This window comes from Aotus nancymaae, unplaced genomic scaffold (genome assembly GCF_030222135.1).
Source record: "Aotus nancymaae isolate 86718 unplaced genomic scaffold, 86718_ANA_hifiasm-v0.15.2.pri h1tg000014l, whole genome shotgun sequence".
NCBI classification, from domain to species: Eukaryota; Metazoa; Chordata; class Mammalia; order Primates; family Aotidae; genus Aotus; species Aotus nancymaae.
Genome location: NW_026988425.1, coordinates 118,808,112 through 118,833,252, shown reverse-complemented (window position 1 = coordinate 118,833,252; position 25,141 = coordinate 118,808,112). Strand labels below are relative to the sequence as shown.

Genomic DNA, 25,141 nt, shown 5'->3' with positions numbered 1-25,141 from the left:
CTCCTGGCCTCAAATGACCTGCCCACCTGGGCCTCCCAAAGCGTTAGGATTACAGGTGTGAGCCACTGCTGCGGGCCCCAACTATTTTCTCTTCCTTGATTAAATCATGCCATCCCTCTTTTGGCCCTTTGCCTGAAGTGTTCTTCCCTGCTCAGTGAGGACCTCATTCAGCTGTTAGATCTCCCATGACAGAGGACCCTTGTCTTGCTCATAACACTGTGTGGAATTGGCACACAGCAGGAGAGGGTAGCCATCTCATTTTCTTGCCACTTCAAGAAGCCCTGTAAGAATGCGTCTCCTTGTGGCCCCCTTAGTGTGAGGTTTGCATCACACATCTCACCTGCACAAAGGAACAATGAATAACTCATATTCTTGGGTACATATGTACCTTCTTGCTAGACGGCCTCTTCAGGCCAGGTGTCCTTTCTCCCTCGCGTTCCTCGAGTCCAGATCATTGCCTGGCAAGCAGCAGGTGTTCAGTATGTATTTGTTAAACAAACGCAGGGCCGACAAGAATATGAAAACCGGCGGGAATCGTAATATTAGGTTGGAGGGCACTTGGTGGGGTCATAGCGCTTAGAAAAGTCAGGGGTGTATTTACCTCATGGCCTCCAGGGAAATGTACATTGTTTGGAAATTTCCAGAAAGAAGCTAAGACCAAGTGATTACCCCGCCGGGCTCATTTAGCTTGCCGGTTTTGCCAGCTAGGTTTTGTTAAGTTTGTTTTTATTTTGAGGCTGGGGCCGGGTAGGCTTTGCTAACCTCCTGCTGAAAATCCCCTGGCTCCTCTGTCTTCCTGCCATGGACTTTTTCCGTAGTATCTGTTTGGGAGTGTATGCACACCGCAGACTTCAGGACTTTTATAGGACTTCACGGGCTGTCTGGGGTGGAGGTTTGTGGGGATTGAGAAACCAGTGTTTCCGGAAGAGGTGGAACCTTTCAGGATGGGAACAGGTGCCAGGAAAAGCATTGCTGCTCCTGGGAAAGTGAATTTGTTAACCGTTGAATTAGAGTTATGCTAGTAAATAAACGTCTTTCTGATTCGCCAGGTTAAAAGGCATTTACACAGCTGCCTTTTTGCACCTGGCAGGGAGGCCTGGTGGGAGGGTTCCGGAGGGAAGGAGAGGCCTCCCGGGCGTGTCCTTGGATTGGCTCTGACGTTTCTTCTCGCCCCTCTCAGGTGAGCGTCCTGACCACCCTGGAGCGCAGGTTTAACCTGCAGAGCGCTGACGTGGGTGTGATCGCCAGCAGCTTCGAGATCGGGAACCTGGCGCTCATTCTGTTCGTGAGCTACTTCGGGGCGCGCGGTCACAGGCCTCGCCTGATTGGCTGCGGCGGCATCGTCATGGCGCTGGGCGCGCTGCTGTCGGCACTGCCCGAGTTCCTGACCCACCAGTACAAGTACGAGGCGGGCGAGATCCGCTGGGGCGCCGAGGGCCGCGACGTCTGCGCTGCCAACGGCTCGGGCGGCGACGAGGGGCCGGACCCCGACCTCATCTGCCGCAACCGGACGGCCACCAACATGATGTACCTGCTGCTCATTGGGGCCCAGGTGCTCCTGGGCATCGGTGCTACCCCTGTGCAGCCCTTGGGGGTCTCCTACATCGACGACCACGTGCGGAGGAAGGACTCCTCGCTCTACATAGGTAGGCGCTACCCCAGCCGCGTTGGCAAGAGACCAGGGTGTGTTGACCATGGATAGAAGGGTGGGCCAGGCCGGGCGCGGTGGCTCATGCCTGTAATCTGAGCATTTTGGGAGGCCGAGGCGTGCGGATCATGGGGTCAGGACATGAGACCATCCTGGGTAACATGGTGAAACCTCCTCTCTACTAAAAATACAAAAAAAAAAAAAAAAAAAAAAGAAATAGCTGGGCGTGGTGGCACACACCAGTAGTCCCAGCTACTCGGGAGGCTGAGGCAGGAGAATCGCTTGAACCTGGAGGCGAGGTTGCAGTGAGCCAAGATTGCGCCACTGCACTCCAGCCTGGGGACAGAGTGAGACTTTGTCTCAAAAAAAACGAAAACAAAAACAAAAAAAGGTGGGCTGATGGACTCTGATTTTGCCCGAGTACTGGTTCTCAAGACTTGGCTGCACGCCTTGTGTTCTTGAAAAATACTCATGCCTGGGGATGCAATCTGGGCGTTGAGAAGTGTTTAAACGTTCCCAGGTGATTCTCATATGCAGCCGAATTTGAGCTCCACGGGGCTGGACCACTAATACAGTTAATGGGAAAACATGATCAGGAGGAGTTGTATGTTTATTTGCTCTTTTTTGGGTGTGTTTGGAGACTGTGCTTTCTCATGTCAGCGACCAAGGTACACTTGGGGGTGGTCTACACATTGGAAACTCCAGATTTTAAGAATCAAAATGATGTCCTGGCTGGGGGCGGTGACTCACACCTGTAATCCCAGCACTTGGGGAGGCCGAGGTGGGTGGATCGCGAGGTCAAGAGATGGTTCAAGACCATCCTGGCCAACATGGTGAAACTCCGTCTCTACTAAATATATAAAAATTAACCAGATGTGGTTGTGCGTGCCTGTAGTCCCAGCTACTGGGGATACTGAGGCAGGAGAATTCCTTGCACCCAGAGGGCGGAGGTTGCATTGAGCTGACAGCACGCCATTGCATTCCAGCCTGGCGACAGAGCAAGACTTCACCTCAAAACGAAACAAAAAGTCCTGGTTATCGTTCCATTGCAGCTCAAAAAGAGAGGTGATGGCCTTGCCAGCATTTGGCGTAATTCAGAGTGGATGACTTCCGGTCATTTTTTAAAATAACTGAGGTATGGGCCGGGCGCGGTGGCTCAAGCCTGTAATCCCAGCACTTTGGGAGGCTGAGGCGGGTGGATCACGAGGTCAAGAGATCGAGACCATCCTGGTCAACATGGTGAAACCCCGTCTCTACTAATACAAAAAATTAGCGGGGCATGGTGGTGCGTGCCTGTAATCCCAGCTACTCAGGAGGCTGAGGCAGGAGAATTGCCTGAACCCAGGAGGCGGAGGTTGCGGTGAGCCGAGATCGCGCCATTGCACTCCAGCCTGGGTAACAAGAGCGAAACTCCGTCTCAAAAAATAAAAAAATAAAAAAAATAACGGAGGTATGCATGGGAATTGGGTATTTGGAGAGAAATAAGGTATTTGTGTTTTGAAAAGTCATTTTCCACGGTCATAGTTACAATGTTTTATACTGGAAGGATGGAAGCCACCTCCGGGTGGGGATCAAGTAGCATCTGAGAGGCAAGTTCATGTGGCTGGCGGTATTTTCAGTCGCCGCTGTGTGCTCTGTTGGCTGGCTGCATGTAGGGTGAGGGCTGGCCGGCCCAGCATCTCCAGCCCTTGTCTAATTTTGTCTCCTGTCAGCTGCTGTATTGTTCTGACACATCCCCAGTCACTGAGTGCTAAGCTTTGAAAAAATTACCTCTACCCAGGGAAGCTCTATGCCTCCCCAAAGCAGCGTGCCTTGAGGTGGAAAGTTAATTTTATTATGGAGGTTTGAGTGAAAATAGAATTTGAACTGAACTTGACATAAAAGTTCATATCTGTCAAGCTTCAAGCTTTCTAAGACGGTTTGGATGCAGGACACACCAAATGCAGATTTTTTTCTCTGCGTCTTTCTGGCTCAGCTTTGGAGTAGATGTATTTACTGAACGTGTATGTTGTATGTGGATGTTCTGGCTGTCTGCCAGCAGGCTCTGGGCAGGAAAGGTGGAAGGAACGTGCCTCTCCATTGAGAGGATGGAGCACCAGTGAGCCTAGTCACCACCTACTCATGGAATAAGATGGAAGAGAAAACGGCTCAGGCCAGAGATGGTTAGGAGTTTCCGTGATTACCTGAGCGTGGGTGTGGTGGAGGAAGGGGACTAAGGTAATTATTTTTCTGTCGTTGCCTTAAACCTTGAGTGAAAGCCACTCCATGTAAACTTTTGCACACCAGGAAGTGGACTACAGCATGTAGCCACAAAAGTCTCCTGAAGTCCACCCTCTGATTTGACTAATGTCACCCCAGGACTCTGGGAGAGTTGTTTTCCGGTAGCAGTAACAGGAAATAGGCAAATCAGAGCACAGGGAATGAAATGGGGGGTGAAAACCTGAGTTGTTGTCTCTGCTGATACAATCTAGTAGAACAATTTCTCCCCAGAATCACCCCTGAAGTCCCAACCATGCTATATCACTTCTTGGGGCTTCCAGATGTAGATACTTGCAAACCCTCTTTTGGAAGTATCTCCTGATGAGTTAAGCTGTGCTGTTTCCCCAGAAGGGGTGAGGTTTGGTTGGTGCCAAAAGCTTTACGGTGAGGAAGCACTTTGGTTTGGGACAGTGGGGTGTGGGAGGTGCAGGCGTGGAAAGTAGGGCTGATCCTTTGAGGCAGGAGGCCTTCTTGAATTCTGAGGCCTTATCTATGGGATTTGCATTGAGTCTTTGGTAGGAAGAATGATTGAGCCAAATTTCTGTTTGGTTACCCTGCTCCTCTATGATAAGTCTGAGTTGGGGGAGTGTCTTGTTGCATGATGTACGGACATCTTGGTAGCTTTGTTACATAGGACCAGATTCCAAAGCATCGTAGCACAGGCCGTGGAGATGATAGTTCTGAGTCTCTCTGCACTGATTTCATGGGTTTGTGTTTACAGGGAGCAGGAGAGGACAAGTCTTTTGCATAGACTAGCCTCACTAAATGGCCTTTTATTCTATACGTGGCTTATTTTCCAGGTATAATTTAAGATCATAACATATGCAAAGCATAACTGGCTCATTCATTTATTGTACGAGCTATACAAAATTTGTGTGGTAGTGAGAATATTTCAGAGTTTATCTCCTCTAACATGGCACTAGTTCCTGAAGCCACTTAACTTTACTTCAGAGAGTATTTGGGGTAGCCCAAGAACATGATTGATATAGATTTCTGGCCTCTTAACTCCCTGAAGAGGAAGAAAGTCTCAAGGGACGGATGCTGGGACTGTAGGTGTAAATGTGTATCCATTGAGGAGGGAGAAGACGTGTGCCCCTGGTTCCAGCTCCTGCAGAGCTGGTCTAGAGAGGGAACCACAGCCAGCTGTCTGGTCATAGGCCTAAACTGTGATACTATGATGGGGATTGAAAGGATTCTAAATAAGTTGTGTGTAAAACACAAGCGTGTTCTCGAGCTGAGCCTTCCCTGTGGGTGTCAGCAGGGAAGAGAATGATCAACACGCGTGCCCCAGGCTGCAGGTCAGTGGTGATGATACCTTTCCTGGTTGCCTGCATAGTAGATCTCTAGACGAGTACTGTTTGTACATCAGTGGCTGCGTCACAGCTTCCACTACGATCTGGGGAAAAGTGAAGCATTCCATCTTGAATCAAGCTGACCTTTTCCACTGAAATGACTTACTTGCTTTGGCCTCTTGTGGCTAAGCCGCTGCCAGACTCCTGGATTCCTGGATGGGCTGTTCCCGAGGGACTCCTGTGGCTGGCACTGGTCTTCGGCCAGTCCTTTCTTTCCACTGTGGGAGGGAGCCAAGGGAGCTCATTACCAGGGGACAAAACTGGATGAATGGGGACTCCTCTCTGCTGGCAGGCTTTCACTGCCGCAGCACCCAGCCTCACGGGGCAGCCAGACGGTGACCTGTGGGTGGCACGTGGCGCTCTTTGTTCCTAGAGTGACAGCATGGGCAGGGTGGCAGTGGAGACCACTCGGCCCCTCCTGGGGTCCGAGAATTTGTTCTTTGGGAGTCTAGTCACGCCTGTAGCTCCATGTGGTGACCTTCCATTAGCCCACTTTTGTTAGCTGTCCTTCTGTTTCTCTCAGTTCAAAACACAGTCTTGTTTGCTTTTTATGAAAGTGAGTAGGATGATGTAATGGACGTACTGTGCGCTTTCATTCGGTTGCCCCCTTTTCTTTTTCGAGGAGGAAAAGGTGAAATAGGAGTAGTAAAGATTTCTAAATAACTTTATTCCTAGTTCAGAAACGTTACATGGTCACCATTTACAATTTAGAATATGTAGAAAAAGGAAAATTAGAAAATATTTACTAGTAGCTTTACGGTATACATAATTCTAATTTTCTCTGCATTAGTATGCTTTTCTCTAAGATAAATGTGTTTATGATAAACAATGTTTTGTAATTTCATTTCTCTTAATATTTCATGAGCATTTCTTTGTTACTAAATACTATTCTGTGACATTATTGCTGCATCTATAACATTCCCTTCTGAATATGTATGATAATAGCTAATACTTTGTATAGTTGGACACAGATTTCTTAAATTTTTGTTGTTTTAAACAAAGCAGATAGGTAAACTGTGATTCTGAGAGGCTGAGTGACTTACCCAAGCTCATTTAGCTGGATAGGGCTGGGCTCTGGGTCTGAAAGTGACACTTATTCCAGGTATGTCTGGGATCTGCTCACAAGGCTGGGATGGGAGCTTAAGGGTGGTGCGAGGTCCAGGGGGTCCGGTACAAGTCAGGGCATTCCACAAGACAGCCTGAAGCCTCCTGGGCAGAAAAATCGCAGCGGGAGCCAGGAAGGTGGGAAGACAGCAGCGTGTCTGGAGTCCAAGGAGAGAGGTGCTGCTGAAATGGAGAATGCGTGTCAGAGCCAGAATGGAGAGTTGGAGGTAGTCTGGAGAGGAAGGTGGTCCTAGCTAGCCGTTCAGGTCTGGGTTCTGGAAGGACGTTGTGCCTGTTTCGTAGTGCTTTGAGCCAAGATGGCAGCAAATCAGACCTTAGACATCTGGGGCAGGAACAGCTGATCTGTTCCATCTTTTGCTCAGCTCTTTCCAGCAATGTGGACGCCACACCTTCTCGTGCTATTCTTTCTATTCTTGAACCACAGTAACCACTAGAAGTTTTTTTTTTTTTTTAATGTTGTGTTAGAAATAGGCCTCCTTACAACTGGATCCTGGTTCTGCCCTCTGGACCTACCATGAAAAATTCCTATCCCTCTTCCATATTTTGATGACTCCCCAAATAGTTGAGCACTAACCTTTCACAGGTAGGCATGGGAGGGAGGTGGACATCTAAAGCTTAGCTCTTCTGGGCTAAGACCTTTGCTCCTTGCTTGATGGGGCTTCTTAACACACTTCCTCATTAAGAGGGATGCCAGGGGCTGGGAAGCTCATTACCAGAGGACAAAACCAGATGAATGGGGGATGTGGGATAAGGCATCATGTGAGTGTGCTGCCCTAAGTGAACACCACAGACCGGGAGGCTTAAACAACAGTAGTGTGTTTTCTTTTCTTTGTGTTGTCAGTCTGTCCCCAAGGCTGGAGTGCAGTGGTGCGATCGAGGCTCACTACAACCTCTGCATCCCGGGTTCAAGCGATTCTCCTGCCTCAGCCCCCTGAGCAGCTGGGACTACAGGCGCATGCCACCACACCCAGATAATTTTTGTATTTTTAGTAGAGATAGTGTTTCACTCTGTTAGCCAGGATGGTCTCCATCTCTTGACCTCATGATCTACCTGCCTCGTCCTCCCAAAGTACTGAGATTACAGGCATGAGCCACCGTGCCCAGCCCAGTTTTTTTTTTTAAGAACTTTAAAAAATTACAGAATCACAAGTTGTGGCAAAATATAAGAAAGTCCCCCATATCCTTCATCCTGTGTCCCCTGCTGGTGGTGTCATGGTAACTAAGGTACAGTAGCAATACCAGGAAATTAACATTGCTATCATCCATAAAGTTTATTCAGATTTCTCCAGATTTTTTTTTTTTTTTTGAGACAAAGTCTCACTCTGTCACCCAGGCTGGAGCACAGTGGCACCATCTTGGCTCACTGCAGCCTCTGCCTCTTGGATTCAAGTGATTCTCATGCCTCAGCCTCCTGAGTAGCTGAGATTACAGGTGCCTGCCAACATGCCTGGTTAATTTTTTTGTATTTTTCAGTAAAGACAGGGTTCTGTCATGTTGGCCAGACTGCTCTCAAACTCCTGACCTGAAGTACACTAAGCTTTCACGGGTAGGTGGTGTGGGGGTGAGCATCTAAAGCTAAAGCCTACCTCTGCCTCCCAAAAAGTGCTGGAATTGCAGGCATGAGCCACCGTGTCCGGCCGACATTTCTCCAGTTGTAGATGTGATCATTTGTGTGTCTGTGTATAGTTCTGTGCAGTTGTATCAAATATGGATGATGTACTTCTAAAAATGCAGATTCGGATCAAGATGAAACGAGATAATTTTGAGTTGTACATGTTAGGCAGACACACACACACACACACACACACACACACACACACACACACACACACGAGGCTGGCAGATTCTCCGGAGGATGGGTATGCTGGAGAGAACGGGAGCTGGCCAGGGGACAGGGGTTCCTTGAGAAGGGAGCCTGTGCTATTTCCTCAATACATAGAACAAGTGCTCCAGCTCAGGCAGCACACATATTAGACACGAATGTGTCATGTTTTCTTTGTGTATCACTTCTCATGAGACCCAGTGCAGCCCTCTGTGTATCCGTTAATGATGCAAAGAGAATAATTCTCAGCTTTCATCTGCCAAGTGTTTGTTTAGTACAAAGGCCACCCGAATACTGGCCAGCAACCAAAGAGAACCAAATTTCCTTTCAGAGCCCTGGGAGCAAAGAGTTATTTTGCCTCTGATGAGTTTTTATTTTAACTTGACATTGGGTGAAATGTGTTTTAACTCTCCAAAGAACGTGGATCGTGTATGGATCAAATATACTGTGACTGCAGTGCATCCGAAAAAATAATTAAAAAGCCACCCCTCATGGGAGCAAGCGTTGCTTATTATATTCTTGCAACTTTGCTGATAATTGAAGTTTCCTTCATTAATTTATTTTTCTAAAATAAATGGCCCTGTGAAAGTGGTCACTTTGTTTTGGCCATTGTCCCTTCCCCCTCCCCAGCTGCTGGTCACATGCCGTTTTCAGTGTGTTTTAGCAACCTGCTAGGAAACAGCCTGTGGCTCTTATCTGGCGCTTCCATATTGCCTGGGCTGAGAGGTGTTTCTCATTCATTTGCAGCCACTCGTAACTCACGCCCTGTGGTTCATGCCATCACTGCTGTGTTTGCTGCCTGGGTGACCTTGGACAAGACTCCTTGGGCTCTGGAGCCCAGCAGTCTTGAAATTCAAATCTTGGCCCTTCCACAACTCCTGGGTTTTGGATGAATTTCCAATTGCCCTGAGACTTTTGCCTTCTCGGTAAAATGGTCTGGTCTTCCTGGCCAGGCTTTCCCCGAATGTCAGGTATCCTGTACGTGGTGGGGATCGGTAAATGCTGCCCTGTTCTTCCTTATGGGCATAGCATCTCCATTTCCAGATGTAGAAATGAAGACACAGGTGGATACATGACTGACCTGTTTAAACATAGGGGCAGGTCTTCTGACAAAGCCCTTGGAAGCTGATTTTCAGCCTGGGATGTAATCCATCTTGTAGAGCTGAGAATAGCAAACTCTTCAGGCCTGAATTAAACCAGCAGGGCTCCTCTTTTCCTGAAGACCCCCTCCAGTGGCTCATCTCAGAGTACGTGAAGTGCTAGCCCTGCCCCAGGCAGGAGGAGAGCCAGCCTGTCTTAATTTGGAGGCACTCCAGAGTATGGCCATTGCCCAGTGTGATGTATAGATTGGCTTTCTGGATTCTAGCATGTTGCTTCTTAATTTGGAATCATATTGGCTCAATTTTTTAAAAAGAATGTATTCTTGTTTTAGTAACATCAAGAAAAACAAAAATGTATTAAGAAAACATAAATAATATGTAATCCAGATACTAATAGAAAATTATTGTCAGTAGTTAGGCATATTTTATCCCAGCCTTTTTTCTTTGTATCTAGTTTTGCTTAGTTAAAACTGTACTATAAGTAAACCTGCTTTTTATCAGTTGGCATATTGTAAAGTTTTTCCTGTGTCATAAACAACATAGATCATTTTAGGTAGTTCCAGTTGTCAATCTGGAGATGCTGGCCATGGCTAGTTGGGATTTAGGCGGTGATTATCTTTGTGGCTTTAGCCTTATCAGCGTTGGCTGAAAACTGTAAAAGCTCATATTATTTCAGATAGTGCCGTGTGAGCTGAAAGCCAGCCTCCTGGCCTTGTGGTGAGTTTTCCCAAAAGATAAATGAGTGAGGCCAGGAGTGTCACGCGGGCAGGCTTTGGGCTGGCTATGGGTGATGGCATTCTTGTTTTGCAGCCCCCTTCCCCATCTGCTTAGGGGTCACAATCTTAAGTGCTGAAGGGGCTGTGCTGACAAATGAGAAAACTGGATGACGTGGAGACTGGGGACCAGCTCCTTGCCTCGTCTTCTGCCATTTGTCGCTCTGTGGGAATGCAAAGTGTTTCCACATCTTCTGATTTTTAAGAGAGACTGGAAATCCATATTTTTCAAGTGAATCGAGTTGCCAGCTCATTGAAATTCTTCTCCATGGCCTTTGCGAGTCAACATTGGTTAGCCTAGCTCGAACACATGGTAGCTCGAACACACACAGTAGCTCGAACACACATAGTAGCTTGCCATGGTGGGCTGTTTGCTCCAGACCATCAGTTTCAAATTGCATTCATCTTTTGAGTTGCAAATAAATAAAACAAGAAAAAAGAAAGGAGGCTGGGTGCGGTGGCTCATACCTGTAATCCCAGCACTTTGGGAGGCCGAGGCGGGCGGATCACAACGTCAGGAGATCAAGACCATCCTGGCCAGCATGGTGAAACCTCATCTCTACTGAAATAAAAAAAATTAACCAGGCGTGGTGGCATGCACCTGTACTCCCAACTACTTGGGAGGCTGAGGCAGGGGAATCGCTTGAAGTCAAAAGGTGGAGGTTGCAGTGAACGGAGATTGCGCCACTGCATTCCAGCCTGGTGATAGAGCAGGATTCTGTCCCCTCCAGCTGCCCCCCCCACAAAAAAAGAAAGGAATGCTGTCACACACTGCGAATGCCACAGGCTGAATGAAGTGTTCTTTGCTCTGGTTCTGAATATCAGGGGTATAGGATTTGGAGGAAGGGGACGGGGAATCTTTCCAAACACAGGCCAGCACGGCAGAGGTGAGGGAACACGCTGCTGAGCGGATCCACTCCCACTGACGCCTTGCTCACTGCCTCACGATGATGGGGATTCCCAGAACTGGAAAGAAGTGAAAGCTTTTTCCCATGCTTAACATGGCTAGAGGAAGAAAAGCACATTTCAAGGTTTCCTGAAGAGAAGATTGGGATACATAAACCAACACTATTTGGAGCTGGTTGGGGCCTACGGATATTTACTGTGTGTGCCAGCATCTTTGTGAAGAAACTTTAGAACATAGCACTAAAGTGTTTGATAAGCAGGAAATAGGGCCAGAGAGGTCCAGGAGGACCTGGAGAAAGGTAAAAGTCCATGTGGACGGATTTTCCTTCCAGAAGGATGTCAAAGACTCCTGCTCGTTCCTGCTTCACCCTTGCTTCCTGACTGCACCTGACTGGGGAAGACACCCCCTTCTTACCTGCTTTTCAACTGCAGCGCAGGTATTGTTCTTAAAAAAGATTTTGAAACGTTTCCTCTAATAACATGCATATTGTTTCTCTTCGGTTTAAAAGACCGTTTACTTGTCTAAGAGAAAATAATCTTGGCTTCATTTTCTTTTTGTGCTTTTCACCTGCAAGAAGCATTCTGTGAGAGGAGGTGGCATGAAGAGTTTGGTTTCTGTTAAGCTTTGCGGTTTGCTATTGTTAACACTGGGATTTGAGGTTAATGGGTCTTCTCCTTAATGGGAAGTGACTTCTTCATTGCTAGATAATTTTTTTGTGTTAAAATGCTTCATGGAAGAGTCTCTTGTGGGTATTTGCTTCTGTCTGTCCAGTACCTTGTTTTTTTCACTGGGGAGCTACCACTCCCATCTTAGGTGGTTGCTGTGGGCTACAGAGTGGCCATGTGGTCAGTCCAGGCACATCCAGTTGTGACACAGAGGTCTACAGCAGTCGACAGTGATAGGCCCCAGAAGTGGGCCAGTCAGAGTCCACTGTGAGGTGAGAGAAATGGACCACCTTTTCTTGTAGGACTGCTACAGAAAGAACTCTGAATACCCAGAGATTCCAGTGCCTGTCACTGCTGCCACCTGCAGAGCACTTGCCTAAGAATGAATGAACTTGCCTGCAGAGAAAACTAGACCAGAGAAAAGGGAGAGCAAAAGGGCTTCCTAGATCCAGCCGTGCTTGAAGCTAGCATGTAGCCCTTAGAGTCCCAGGTACTTGGATACATAAATTATCCTTTGCAACAGCTGGCAGGTTTCTGCCTCATCAGGCTTGAGTGCCCCGTCATGTCATGTAGGAGTTGCTCTGGCTTGCTTCCCTCTTGAGGTATAACCAAGCATCTTTGAACAGGGATAGAGTTCAGGGAAACTCAGGTAAGGCAGTTGCTTTCTGCTCAAAGTGCTAGTTCTTTCATAGTACAAAGATAACCACTCATGAGACTCTGAAGAACCCCTGACCCTATGCATAAAATAAAAGGGGTTAGCTTGAAAGTGTAGGGGTTAGCTCTTCATTTTATTATTTCAGAGGCATTGAAGTTAGAGGACTTAGAAGCCAAAAGGAATGTCCCCTCTCCGCCTTTCTCCCTACCTATCAAAAACAAACAAAAGTATTTAAAAATAACCTGTTGGCAGGCTTTGTGCAGAACAGTCAGTGTTGAACAGCACATTCGACTGTGGGCAGGAACATGTGGAGCATGCTCAGTTTATTCAATGGCTGTGTTTACTGAATGGAAAAAATATAACCAACCCTGGCTCTTTTACTTGACTGCAATTGCCAAAGCTACCTTAACTCCCTCAGATGACTTCATATTGTCAGGAATGAATAAGCTCAATAAATGAATATGTTTCATTCCCAGCTTGGCTTTGCCAATTCATTCCTGCCAAGCTGTGTGTTTGTGTGTTTGTGTGTGTGTGTGTGTGTGTGTGTGTGTATGCATGCTTATTTTAGTGCACATAATAGACAAATATGATACCAAAGCTTCGGTGGCTAATGGACACTCATCAAAATTGAGGTGTATTTATTTAGCGCTCAGATTCAAGAATTTGATTTAAGAATGTCAGGAGTCACACTGCTGGCTACCTGAAGCTAAAGGTTCTTTGATGTGCTTTGCAAGGATTGGGGCCATAACCTTTTCAAATTATGTGGAGATTTGTGTGTATGTGTACCCTGGGCGGAAAGCTTTTACTGGGTTGAATGAGGTTCATGACCCAAAAAAGGTTAAAACCATATAAAGTCCTAATGTTAGACTTTGGTGACAGGCACCTTTTGGGGAGAGAAGTCTAGCTAGTTGAGGTGAGATAGGCTGAATGGAGTGACAAATGGCATTTAGAGGCTGGAATGTTGCTCCCTGTTCAGCTCTTAGCTGGTTTTGCTCCCTGGAGAGCCACTGTCCTTAGAACAGGAAGCATTTAAGCATCACTTAGGCCACTGTGGGTGAAAAGTCAGAATGCATTCTCAGTGGCACTGGAGACACCCCTCAGCCCTCCACTCCCCCTAAAATTCCTTTGCGGCTGAAATTTTCCATCCCTTCTTTCAGCCTAACCGTGGGTGTTTTGGGTAATATTCAGCAGATTTTCTGTGCTGGTTTGAACTGATGCATAGATAGGAAAATCAAAACTTTTTTTTTTTTTTTTGAGTTCTAAAAGCAAAAACATTTTAAAACGGCACTTGGATCATTAATAGAATCTGAACTCTCAAAGTCAAAATTTTCCATGTGTTCTTACTAAGAAAAAGACTCACTCTTGGGACAATTGAAAACAAGGCAGAAAGTTTTGAGGGACTAGACAATTCTGGGGACATGAATGAACTGGGCAGACTTTTTATGGGCAAACCTTTCTTGGGATAGTTGGTGCATCTGAGAAACCTCCTATTTTATACTGTGGCCTCCTAGTTGGGGTCTAGGGAGACTGAGGGAGGGTTGGCGTTGAACTCATTCTAATGTCCCTCCAAGGAGAGATGCTTTTCTCCCTTTCCCTCTAATGTTCCAAGTAAGTGGGGCCAATGAGTGTGATTTCTCACTGCTTCCCTTTCTGGGCAAGATGCTATTACCATAAGAACATTCCCATTTGCCCACCTGCCTTGTGGGTTGTTAATGGAGTTTACAAAGGGAATTTGGATTCCCAGCAGGAGGTCTCATTAACACAGTGAGGATCTAATAGATTCTAAAATTGTGTACGGACACTGAAACCTTTTGAAACCTGGTGGTGTCTGTTATTAGCTGTAAGTCATTTCACCAACCCTGGCCTCAGACTGTGCGTTTGTATCATGGGCAAAGAGCACTATCTTCATCAAGGTAGATCTACCATATTGATGGAAGGACATGTTATACCTGTGATTCTGGTGCCAAGGCAAGACAAAAAAGGCCGTTAGTCAGTACGCAGAGGAAAATGTCTCCCACCTTGGGCCTTTTATTTTATTTTTTAATATTGGCCTTGTTACTGGTTGTGTGTTTAATATTAGGATTTGTTCCTCTCATGAAGAAAGTTTAACAGCTGTCTGCTTATTTAGACAAGTGCATTAAGCACAGGTGACTTTGAATAGTGACCATAGTAACACTGAATGCACTGACTTCCATTTGTGGGGTCACAGCTGTGTGACACACAGACAACCAGTATTTTGCATATACCCTCTCACTCCCTCCTATAAACCCCAAGGAGATAGAGCCTGTTATTCTTACTGTATAGATAAAGCAACTGAAGCTGATGGGGCTTAAGCAACTTGTTCAGGGTCACATGGTTCGTGTGTGACAAGGCTCAAGCTACCGTCTCAGTCTGGCCTCCATTATCCCAGTGGCCTATCTTTCCCGTTGCATGCTGCCCTCCACCACTCCCAGGCACGATTAAATCCACACCAGGATTATATAGGGCCCCAAGCATGTCACACTAAGTATGAAAAGTGACTCACCCCAACTACCTAAATAGGTATACAGCTCTTTCTCAGTATAGTACCTACGTGGGGTGCTCTGTCGTGTTAGCAGTCTAGTATGAAATGGTGAGGTGTTTCTAGGCCAGAAGAAGTCTCATGGGTCTGGGACGTTCGGGACCTAGTTCTGTGGGAATTTTTGAAACTCTCATCAGATAAAGCATTCTCCCACCAAAAAAAGGCGTTTGAGTTGTTTTCGGAATCTCCCTGTAGTAAAGTGAGAGAAGCTCACTCAGCAGACGGTTTTGTTTACATTTCGGGCCTGGCAGCATTTAACCGGTATACATTCATTGCAGTTATGCAACTTGGACTTCAGTGTTCCACTCCCAGACTTGATGAAGCTGACTTGCTTTTCTGAACGAGTCAGGAGTAGTCTTAAAATGTACTAGACTCTAGCTGGGACAAAAATGGTAAGAAGGTAGGGTAAGAAAGACTTCATGGATCATGGGTGAATACATGAGAAAGAATAAGAGGTAGAGATAATGTGATCCCCAAGACCTTTCATCATGGGGAAGTAATCAGCATCAACTGTGGTGTTCTGAAGACCATCAGGATTGGCGTGTCCACGTAGATGCACTGTGTCTGCAGAATAAGGTGGTTACACGATGGGTGGATTAGGAGTGGCACAGGCCGGCCTCCTTAAGGCATCCTCAAGGACATGATGTCCAAGTAACTGAACTCCCTCCCACTGTATGTCCTTAAGCCACATTCTCCTGAAGTCACTGAGATAGCTTTTTGGTGACCTTCAGGAAAAAAAATGAGTCTCTTACTGTTCCATCTGGGGGAGTTGAGAGAGGGTCTGGAGATTAAATTGGGTGAGGGACCATGCGTTCCATGTTGGAGTATTAGTGAAAAGTTGGGAGACTCAGCTCCTCCAGCTCATGATGCCAGATTCATATTTCCAGTCTTTTTTTTTTAAATTAAAAACAGTTTTAAATTGTGGTAAAATGGATGTAAAATTCACCATCTTAACCGTTTTTAACTGTCCAGTTTGGTTGTGTGAAGCATACTCACATTGTTGTGCAACAGATGTCCAGAACATTTTCATCTTGCAAAATCGAAATTACCTATTAAACAACAATTCCCGTTCCATCCCCTCTCCAGGCCCTGGCAACCACCATTCCACTTGCTGTCTCTACGAAATTGACTATTCTGAGTACCTCATATAAGATCATAGAGTACCTGTCTTTTGTGACTGGTTTTTTCACTTAGCAGGATGCTGTCAAGGTCCTTCCATGCTGCAGCGTTGGGCCAGAATTTCCTTCCTATGTATATTATATACCAAATATTCCGGTCTATGAATAAACCACATTTGGTCTGTCCATTCATCTACAAATGGACATTTGGGTTGTTTGCACCTCTTGGCTATTGTGAGTAATGCTGCTTTGAACATGGGCATGCCATATATTTTCAGCTTTATGAAAGTATATCTCCATCTGGGTATCCTAAGGTGTGTTAAACTCAGTAAATCCACAATTCAGCTCCTTAATTTCCTCCCGGGTTTGCCTTATCATTGACCAACCTTGTCCTCCCCTCTCTCCTCCTGCATTTAAAAGCTTCAGCCTCTCATGGATCAGGGCTACTGTGTCTCTCTTACGTCTGGCTCCCAGCCTCCTATGCTCATCCCCTCCCGGCCATAGTCCAGCTCTCAGTACTTCTCAACTGGACCATTGCATCTACCTCTGATGAATTTCCCTGTGTCCGTTCCAGCCTGTCTCCAAGTTGTCCTTCACATCGCCACTGTTGCAGAGCAGGCCATGAACTTCATGAACCTAAAGAGATGTGTGTGGTTCTGGAAACTTTGTTACAAAGGTTCTGCATGGGATTTAATTTCATTTTATCACATGTTGAGCAATTAATAACCATATGGTTATGTGTACTAATATAATGCATACAGTGAGATTATAGTATTGTATTTTTGAGACACTTAAAATAACCTGATTCTATTTTAACAGAAATGTTAAATTTAATTGTCTGCATTTTGTTCATTCATTCAACACATATCAGTTAAGAACCTACCAAGTGTCAGTTCCTGTACGAGGTGCGGGGGGTACATGGATGAATCAGACCTAGCTTCTGTCTATAGGAGTAAAAATAAAATCACATAGCGTTTATTAAGCAGTTATTGTGTGCTAGAGACAGGCTAAGTTCTTTACATATATTATTTGTTGTAATTCTCCAGACAACCCCTGAGAGGTTTTATGGGAGGAAAATCCAAATGCAGACAGCTTGAGCAAAGGGACAGCTTGTGGATTTGAGTCCAAGGGGTTCTTGCTCCTCGGGATATTTCTGACTACTGTGTTTTCCTGCTTCACAGCAAACTGTATCAGTCACTGTCCTATGAAAGCCAACAGTCTGGAAGGGGAAGGGCAAAATGAAACGCCAGGCTGATACATATGCATTTGTAGCTGCAGAGCTGGAAAATATTGACCAAATGTGCTCAGGAATATTTTACAAGTGCAAATAATGACTATTCCTTTGCAGAGACAGCCTTCCAAACCATAGTTGCTGTTGGAGAACATGCAGAATGTTGTTTCTTTAAGCAAGAACTCATGTAGGCTTGGGTTTTCATAGGTGTCAGATGCTGCTGCCTGATGTGACACATTATGCAGGCGAAGAAATAACATGACAGAGCCTCTCTCACTGCCTCAGAAAGGGAGGTGATGTCTCTGAACTGGCTATCTGGATATATCTAGGAGAAACATTTTCAGAATTTGCCAAGGTCCACAGCTAGGGGACAGGGTCCAGAGGCGTCCTCTGCTATAAGGTGGCCCCTCCTCCTCCTGTGTGAGTGTGCAAACCCTACTTCTGCTGGGTTGCAACTTTTTTTCCTTTATTTTTTTGGAGACAGTCTCACTCTGTCACCCAGTCTGGAGTGCAGTGGTGTGATCTCAGCTCACTACAACTTCCACCTCCCTGGTTCAAGTGATTCTCCTGCCTCAGCCTCCCAAGTAGCTGGGACTACAGGCACATGCCACCGCACCCAGCCAATTTTTGTATTTTTGGTCGAGTCTGGGTTCTGCCATATTCGTCAGGCTGGTCTCCAACTCTTGACCTCAGTTGATCCACCCGCCTCTGCCTCCCTGAGTGCTGGAATTTCAGGCATGAGCCACCATGCCCAGCTGGGTTGTATCTTAAGTCTGGAAACACAGACACACACACACACACACACACGAGACACGAGTAGATAAAGGGAAGAAACAGATTGCTGTTCATCACACAAAAGCCAAGTGTTTCCTTTAAGAAATCACTGCTGCTGGAGACTTTTAGGCAAGTAATGTGAGCATTAAACGGGTTTAGTAGTTTGTGGTCTGCAGTGGTGATTGTGTTCGAAAGCTTTGACTGGTAGGAAGCCTCCACTGAGAGAGTGCATGTCGTCTGCAGGGCACTGCGCTCAGTGTTGCTTTTATGATTGTTCATCTTCATAATGACTGTTCTTCCTCAGTAGGAAACTGAAGCTCAGCAGAATTAGTAACTTGTGCAAAGTCATGACTCCTAGCAGGTCAGTGATAAGAATTGAATATAATGTATACTGATCAAATCTGGCCCCAAAATGAGATTTCATTACAGAAATTGATTTCATAATTGATTTTTTCATTATGGAAAACCTAAAACATATCCAAAATTAAAAAGGATAGTTGAATGAATCCCTGTGTGCCATTGCCCAGTAAGTATCAACATGTTGCCTTTCTTGTTTTATCTCTACCCCCACCTGGTCTCCCTTCTCCATGATTATTTTGAAGCAAATTATAGATACACCATTTTATTTGTGAGTCTCACTCTATCACCCAGGCTGGAGTACGGTGGCGTGATCTCAGCTCACGGCAACCTCTGTCTCCCGGGTTCAAGCGATTCTCTTGCCTCAGCCTCCTGAGTTGCTGGGATTACAGGCATGTGCCACCACACCCGTCTAATTGTTGTAATATTAGTAGAGACAGGGTTTCATCTTGTTGTCCAGGCTGGTCTCAAACTCCTGCCCTCAGCTGATCTGCCAGCCCCGGCCTCCCCAAGTGCTGGGATTACAGGCATGAGCCACCGCGCCCGGCCTATTTGCCATTATTTCTAAAAGTTATTTCAAAACATAATCTCAACCCTCTGCTCATGGTTGTTAGATCCAGAGACTTGATCAAATTCAGCTTTCATTTTGGGGGAGCAAGAGATACTTAACCAGTGACAGTGATGATGTGATGTTTACTCCTGTCATGGGACACATGGCACTTTCTATGCTGTTAACAGCTATTTTTGGCTGTGGCCTTGGGGGTGGTGATAGTGAAATTCTCTCATTACTCCTTTGATTGTTTCTACTAAGAGAATCTTCTCCATTTCAACTATTTTATTATTGTGAGTCGGAATTGGAATGAGAAAAGTAGGAAAAATCCTCCCCAATTACTAAAAACAATTTTAAGATAGTGTTTTCAGTTCTTTTTCTCCTTAAGGTATATCGTATTAGGGATATATACAGTGAAATTACTGTGTTTTAAAATAACTGAAAATGGTTTCTCTCTGTGCAGTTATGACTCTAATTCAATGAACAATTAAGTTTGCTTCATTTTGCTTTTGATTTTTATAGATTGCTTTTCAAAAATATATAATTATGTAAGCTATTTACAGGGCTTCAAACTCAAATCTACAAAACAAGGCTATTCTGAGAATTCTAGCTTCTAAACCTGTCATTTCTATTCCATTTCTTACCTTAGAAGTAATCAATTTTTCTTTGTTTTTGGATTTTATCTTTCTGTTTTAAAAATATGACCAAATATATTTATAAATTACTGGCTCCTATTTTTGTAATAAAATGTAGTTCAGTATACACAGTTTCTCTACTTTTTCACCTAAGAAGTATACTAAAAATCATAGAATATTACAGTACAGAGAGGATCAGCATAACTAGTGGTATATAGAAACAGAATCATTGAATTTTTAGAGCTGTTAATAATAATAGCAAACATACACTCTGGGCTACAGCTATTTTAAGTGCTTTACATAAAGTAACTCACTTAATGGTTGTAACAATGGTGATCTTCTGGGGGTATATACCATTATTATCATCATTCTGTAGGTGAGGAAACTGAGTCACAGAGAGGTTAGGCAACTCACCCAAAGCCTCAGAGCTAGAAACAGAACTCGAATTTGAATACAAGTGTCTGCTGTTAAACGCTACCTTATACGGCTTTGGAATTGTCAGAGTTAAATTTTCTGATTTTTATGAGTCAGGAAATGACAACCCCACGATGGTTATGTCTGAGTACTCACCTGCCCTGTCCCAAGGATTATTACTTTTTCTGATGATACTGGCTTATCTTGCAGATTGTTGTTGAGTCTGGGCTTGATTTTTACCTAACTACAACATAAAAACTTAGTTTGTTATTTTATGGATGCTCAGAAGACGTGAGACTCCTGGATCAGAGACAAAGGGCTTGATTACTCATCAGCAATAATCAGTCTGTGTGTCTGTTCCTTTTACGTTATAAATACCATAGGAGTGATGCTGAGGACCAGGTGATGTCTGTACCCACAGTGAGTGTTATAGGAGAGGAATACTGAATTGGGGAAGTACATTACTTTTATGTCAAGCAGTAAGCAAGCCTACCTCATTCTTCAAGGTTGCTCCTGCAAAATGGCTACGCAGTGAATGGTCGGGGTCTTGCGTTCTTGGCATACCCAGAAAGACATGTAGAAGCATAGAGACCTGTGGGACACTGGCTCACAAAGTGCTTCTTTAAACCGGTTTTAATGATTTCAGAATAAAGAGAAAAGTGGTTGCCCCATACCATATCTTTGCCAAATGACTTCTTTTTAATAATTTGTCAGTATTTCCTGACACATTTACTCCAGGTTTTGTCATTGTCAAATTCTAGCTATAGCAAAACGAGCTCTCATTTGGAGACCACCCTTAACAAATTCTAAATACTGCTACATTGCAAATCTATGGGTTTTCTCTTTTATTTGTAATGGGGGGTGTTTTGGAACTAGCTAGAGATATTAGGTGGACAAGCATTGATCAATTTCATTAACACATAACAGGCAGTTTCTTTTTTATTTCCTTTTCTATTTTCTTGGTTGAACTTCTTTTCAATGCTAAGCCTAGTTTTTCTTGCCAGCGGTTTTTATAATTCTGTAAGTTACTGCCCTTCCTAACGAAGGCTCTGGCTATCACTTTGCCTTTTCATGGTAACACATAGTGAGCTGTGATTGGTAGCACTCTTTGGAGGCATCCTTGGTGAGTTTCCTGATCAGACTTCTTACGGTATATAAGAAATGTTAAGGGTTTGAACCCTTTACATTTAATGGTAAGAAGTGAGAGGTATGTATTATTTTAAATTGCAAGAGGAAAAGGCAACACAGGGACTTTTTAAAATGTGGTGTAATTCTCCTCCATTGAGGAAAACTGGGACCCGAGGCTCAGAGACATGGAGAGAGAGAACATAAAAAACAGGACCTGGGCTAGAGAAGAGAGGTCAGGCCAAGGAGTGCAAAAGCCATGCAGCATCCAGCACCCCTTAACTTAAAACCTAGCCCACTCCTATTAGCTACTAGGGTGGGAACTGTTTAGTTCAACCAGCTTGATGATTGCAGGTATGATGTACTATATATGCAGTAGAGCCTCAGCTGTTTGTCTCTTAGGAATTTTCATGCAAGGTGGTGGACTCTGGAATAGCAAGTGGATGCGAGGGTGAAAGGCTTGCCATTTCCTTCCTGGGGAATTCTCAGGAGGTTTCACAAGCGTTGCAGAGAGTAAGCTGCTGAACAGGTATCTGCCTATATGTGGTCACTCTTTTAGGAGATTTTATACTTCTCATTGAGCCTCTTGGAGGGTTTTTCTTTCTTCTGTTTAATCAGGCTCAATGGGGTCTTTCAGAACCTTAAAACTGTGTCAAGGATACCACAGTTAGCCTGGGAAACATGAGAGGAAATATAAGACCTAATTATTAACGTATGTACAGCTTATAATGAAGAGAGCACTGCTTCGGCTCTCCTTAACATGGGCACACCACGAGCAAGGAGCCACAGTGGTTAGTGATTGAGGGTGAGGACTCCTGGAGCCAGATTGTCAGGGTTTGCCCCTACCACTGACTAGCCCTGTAGCTAAGTTTCCTCCCAGGTACAATGGGAATGTTAATACTGTTTCTCTTAATAGAAATGCTATAACGATTATAGGAAGTGACATGAAAGGTGCCGTGACTGGCACATAGTAAGTACTCCATGCATTATTATTAAATAGAGGATTGGCCGCAAGCCCAGTCTACTAATTTACATGGTTTCTATATTCAAGCTATAGTAGATTTTCTTCCTAAGTATGGTCTGCAGGTGCAATGTCCAATATGGCTTCCACTAACCCCATATGGCCATTTAAATGAACAAAGCCAAATACAGTGTAAAACTCAGTTCCTCACTTGCACTAGCTAGACTAGAAGACTCAGGGTAGCCACATGTGGCTGTGGGCTAGCATTTTGGAGAATGTAGATCGCAGAAATTTCTTTTGCATAGCTCTGGGCTGGAGGGTTTAAACCTTGAGGGATTTGATGACTGCGTGTTTAATTTTGGAACTTGTTTCCTGATCCCAGTTTCTTTTCTGCAAATAGAAAAGAATGCATGTTGTGCAGCTTACAGGAATACACAGGCTTCAGCGAGTACAGGATTAACAGAGATGAGGAAGCCCTTGCAGATAGAGGAGGAGGAGTTTCTCCAAGGTGAAGGCCGAAGGGGTCCTGAGAGGGAGCCAAGGGTCCCTTCAGGGCCTTCAAGTCCCAGTCTCCTGTGCAGACCCTCTTGGTGACGGAGCCTGTGTTTTCTCCATTGCTTCAGCCCCCAGTACATTCCTGAGTTCAACATTCTGTCCTGTTTCTCTCATAAGCACCATATGTTCCAATTTGGGTTCCACAAATATGGTCACTGTGATTAGGGGGCACATAAAGCTTTTCTTTTAAGTTGCTGAGTATGGATCATGAATCCTGTTCAGGCCCTGCTCCCTCAATCTGCAAAGAGGAAAAATCCATCCCGAAAGGGGCCAGAGAGCCGCGATGCCTTTGTTTGCCTTTCTTTTGGGTTTTATCTCCATGAGAAGTGGGTGAAGGGTGTCAGCTGTGTGTTTGTAGCTAAATAGCCGGTTGTCTTCCCAACTGACAACGTAAAAGGAAACCACCCACTTGCATTAAAATGTGTTTCTGCTTTATGAGCTCTTGAGGGTTCAGTAAGGACGGCGTCAGTAAGAATTCCTGTGCTCAGGTGTCAGCTTTCTGACTTACCTAGTAGGCAGGTAGCATGAGCAAGGCACTTTGTAGGAGCCTGGCCCCGAGGGGAGCAGTGGCGGGAGGTAGAAGCGATAACTGTCCCTGCCCACAAAGCTGAAGGGTATCTGGGAGACAGCTGGGTGGAACAGGATTTCTGAGCTGCATTTTAAAATGTGGGAGTGGGCCGGGCGTGGTGGCTCATGCCTGTAACCCAAGCACTTTGGGAGGCCGAGGCAGGCAGATCACAAGGTCAGGAGTTTGAGACCAGCCTGGCCAATACAGTGAAAACCCGTCTCTGCTAAAAATACAAAAAATTAGCTTGGCGTGGTGGCGTGCACCTGTAATCCCAGCTACTTCGGAGGCTGAGGCAGGAGAATCACGTGAACTTGGGAGTCGGAGGTTGCAGTGAGCCAAGATCGCTCCACTGTACTCTAGCCTGGGTGACAGTGGGAGACTCAGTCTCAAAAAAAAAAAGAAAAGTGAGAGTGAGGCTTCTAAATCTGTGGAAAGGGAAGAAGGGGAACGGGACATTCTGGGAAGAACAGGTTGTGCAAAGTTTTAATTTGAGACCACGAGAACAGGATATTAGAGCAACTTGACTGCTTCCTAGTTATGCAGTCTTGGGTGTTTTCACATTCGTGAAGTTTGGAGGTGAGTAGTACCTACCTTATGGGGCCGTTCTGAGGATGAATCAGTTAATAACAGGTGAAGCATTCAGATTCCCACCTGGCTCAGGAAGCACTCTAGGAAAATTAGCTTTCATCATTATTATCTGTCTTCTTTCTCTGCATATTGCTCTTATTATTGAAAGGAAAGTCGTTTTGGGAGTAGAATTCAAATGCCCTTCTGCCAGTGACCCTGCACAAGTCACCTGGAGCTTTCTGAGCCTCAGTGTGCTCATCATTAAAATGGGGATAATACTATCTGTGTTACGAGGACTCTTAGGAAATGTAAAGAGGTTTTGTCTGGAAGAATCCCAGTGCAGGGCCCAGGATGGAGAAGGTACGTAGTAAGTGTTAGTTTCCTCCTCTTCTCCTTCTCCTAAATTTCCTGGTAGTAATTTGGCAACCTGTTTAGTTAAAAAGTGCTGAGATGAAATGGCATTTGAGGAAGTGTAGGATGGATTAGCTCATGTGCAACAATGCAGCTAGAATACTCTAAAGGTTGTTTTTTTGATATCTAGGTATTTGTGTCATAGTTAGTTACAAGATGGCTCACTGTATCATTACAGTGGCTTTTTCCATGTGTCAAGCTGCTCTGAATGCTTTACGTGTATTTGCTGATTTAACCCTCGAGACAACTATCAGAGGTAGGACTGTTGTTCACATCTTATAGATGAAGTAACTGAGGCCAGAGAGATTCACTTGCCCATGATCACCCAGCTAGTGTGTGGGTGCGGGGATTTGAACCCAGGCCTCAGAATCTGTGCTCTTCACCTCAGTGATTGACACTTTTGAAATTCTAGAGGCAGCGGGGGCTGTGTTTTGCATTTCTGAGTTATGGAACATGGTAGGGCTAGGAACCACTGAAGGTTAATTAGGGGAAAGGCCAAAAGCCACCAGGAGAGTTTAGCCTAGTCCGGAGAAGTTGGGTCGGAAAAGGCAGGCCTCCAAGGTTCTCTAGGCTTAGCCGGGATGTCGTACCCTCCTCTGGGCTCATCTGGGCCTGTTACCTGCTCTACTTGTGGAAGCTGCCCTGAGACTAGTACATAAGAGAAGAGATTTAATTGGCTCACAGTATTGCAGGCTCTGCAGGAAGGATAGTGCCAGTGTCTGCTTCTGAAGAGGCCTCTGGGAAGCTTCCGATCATGGTGGAAGGCGAAGCAGGAGCAGACACGTCAAATGGCCAAAACGGGAACGAGAGAAAGAGCCGGGAGCTGCCATACACTTCTAAATGATCAGATCTTCCAAGAACTCGCTCATTCTCACAAGGACAGTACCAAGAGGATGGTGCGAAACCACTCATGAGAAATCCACCCCCATGATCCAGTCACCTTCCACCAGGTCCCACCTCCAACAATGGGATTGACAATTCAACGTGAGATTTGGGTGTGGACACAGAT

At 45.3% G+C, this 25,141-nt stretch overlaps 1 protein-coding gene across 3 annotated transcripts in view; it reads left to right on the top strand.

The window, feature by feature from the left end:
- SLCO3A1 (solute carrier organic anion transporter family member 3A1) overlaps nucleotides 1-25,141 on the top strand; it is a 333,380-nt gene that overhangs the window by 65,350 nt on the left and 242,889 nt on the right. For all 3 annotated transcript variants that reach the window (XM_064376269.1, XM_064376270.1, XM_064376268.1), the window contains exon 2: nucleotides 1,181-1,646. In XM_064376269.1, coding sequence (XP_064232339.1) covers nucleotides 1,181-1,646 — 466 coding nt within the window. The remainder of the gene's footprint in view (nucleotides 1-1,180; nucleotides 1,647-25,141) is intronic.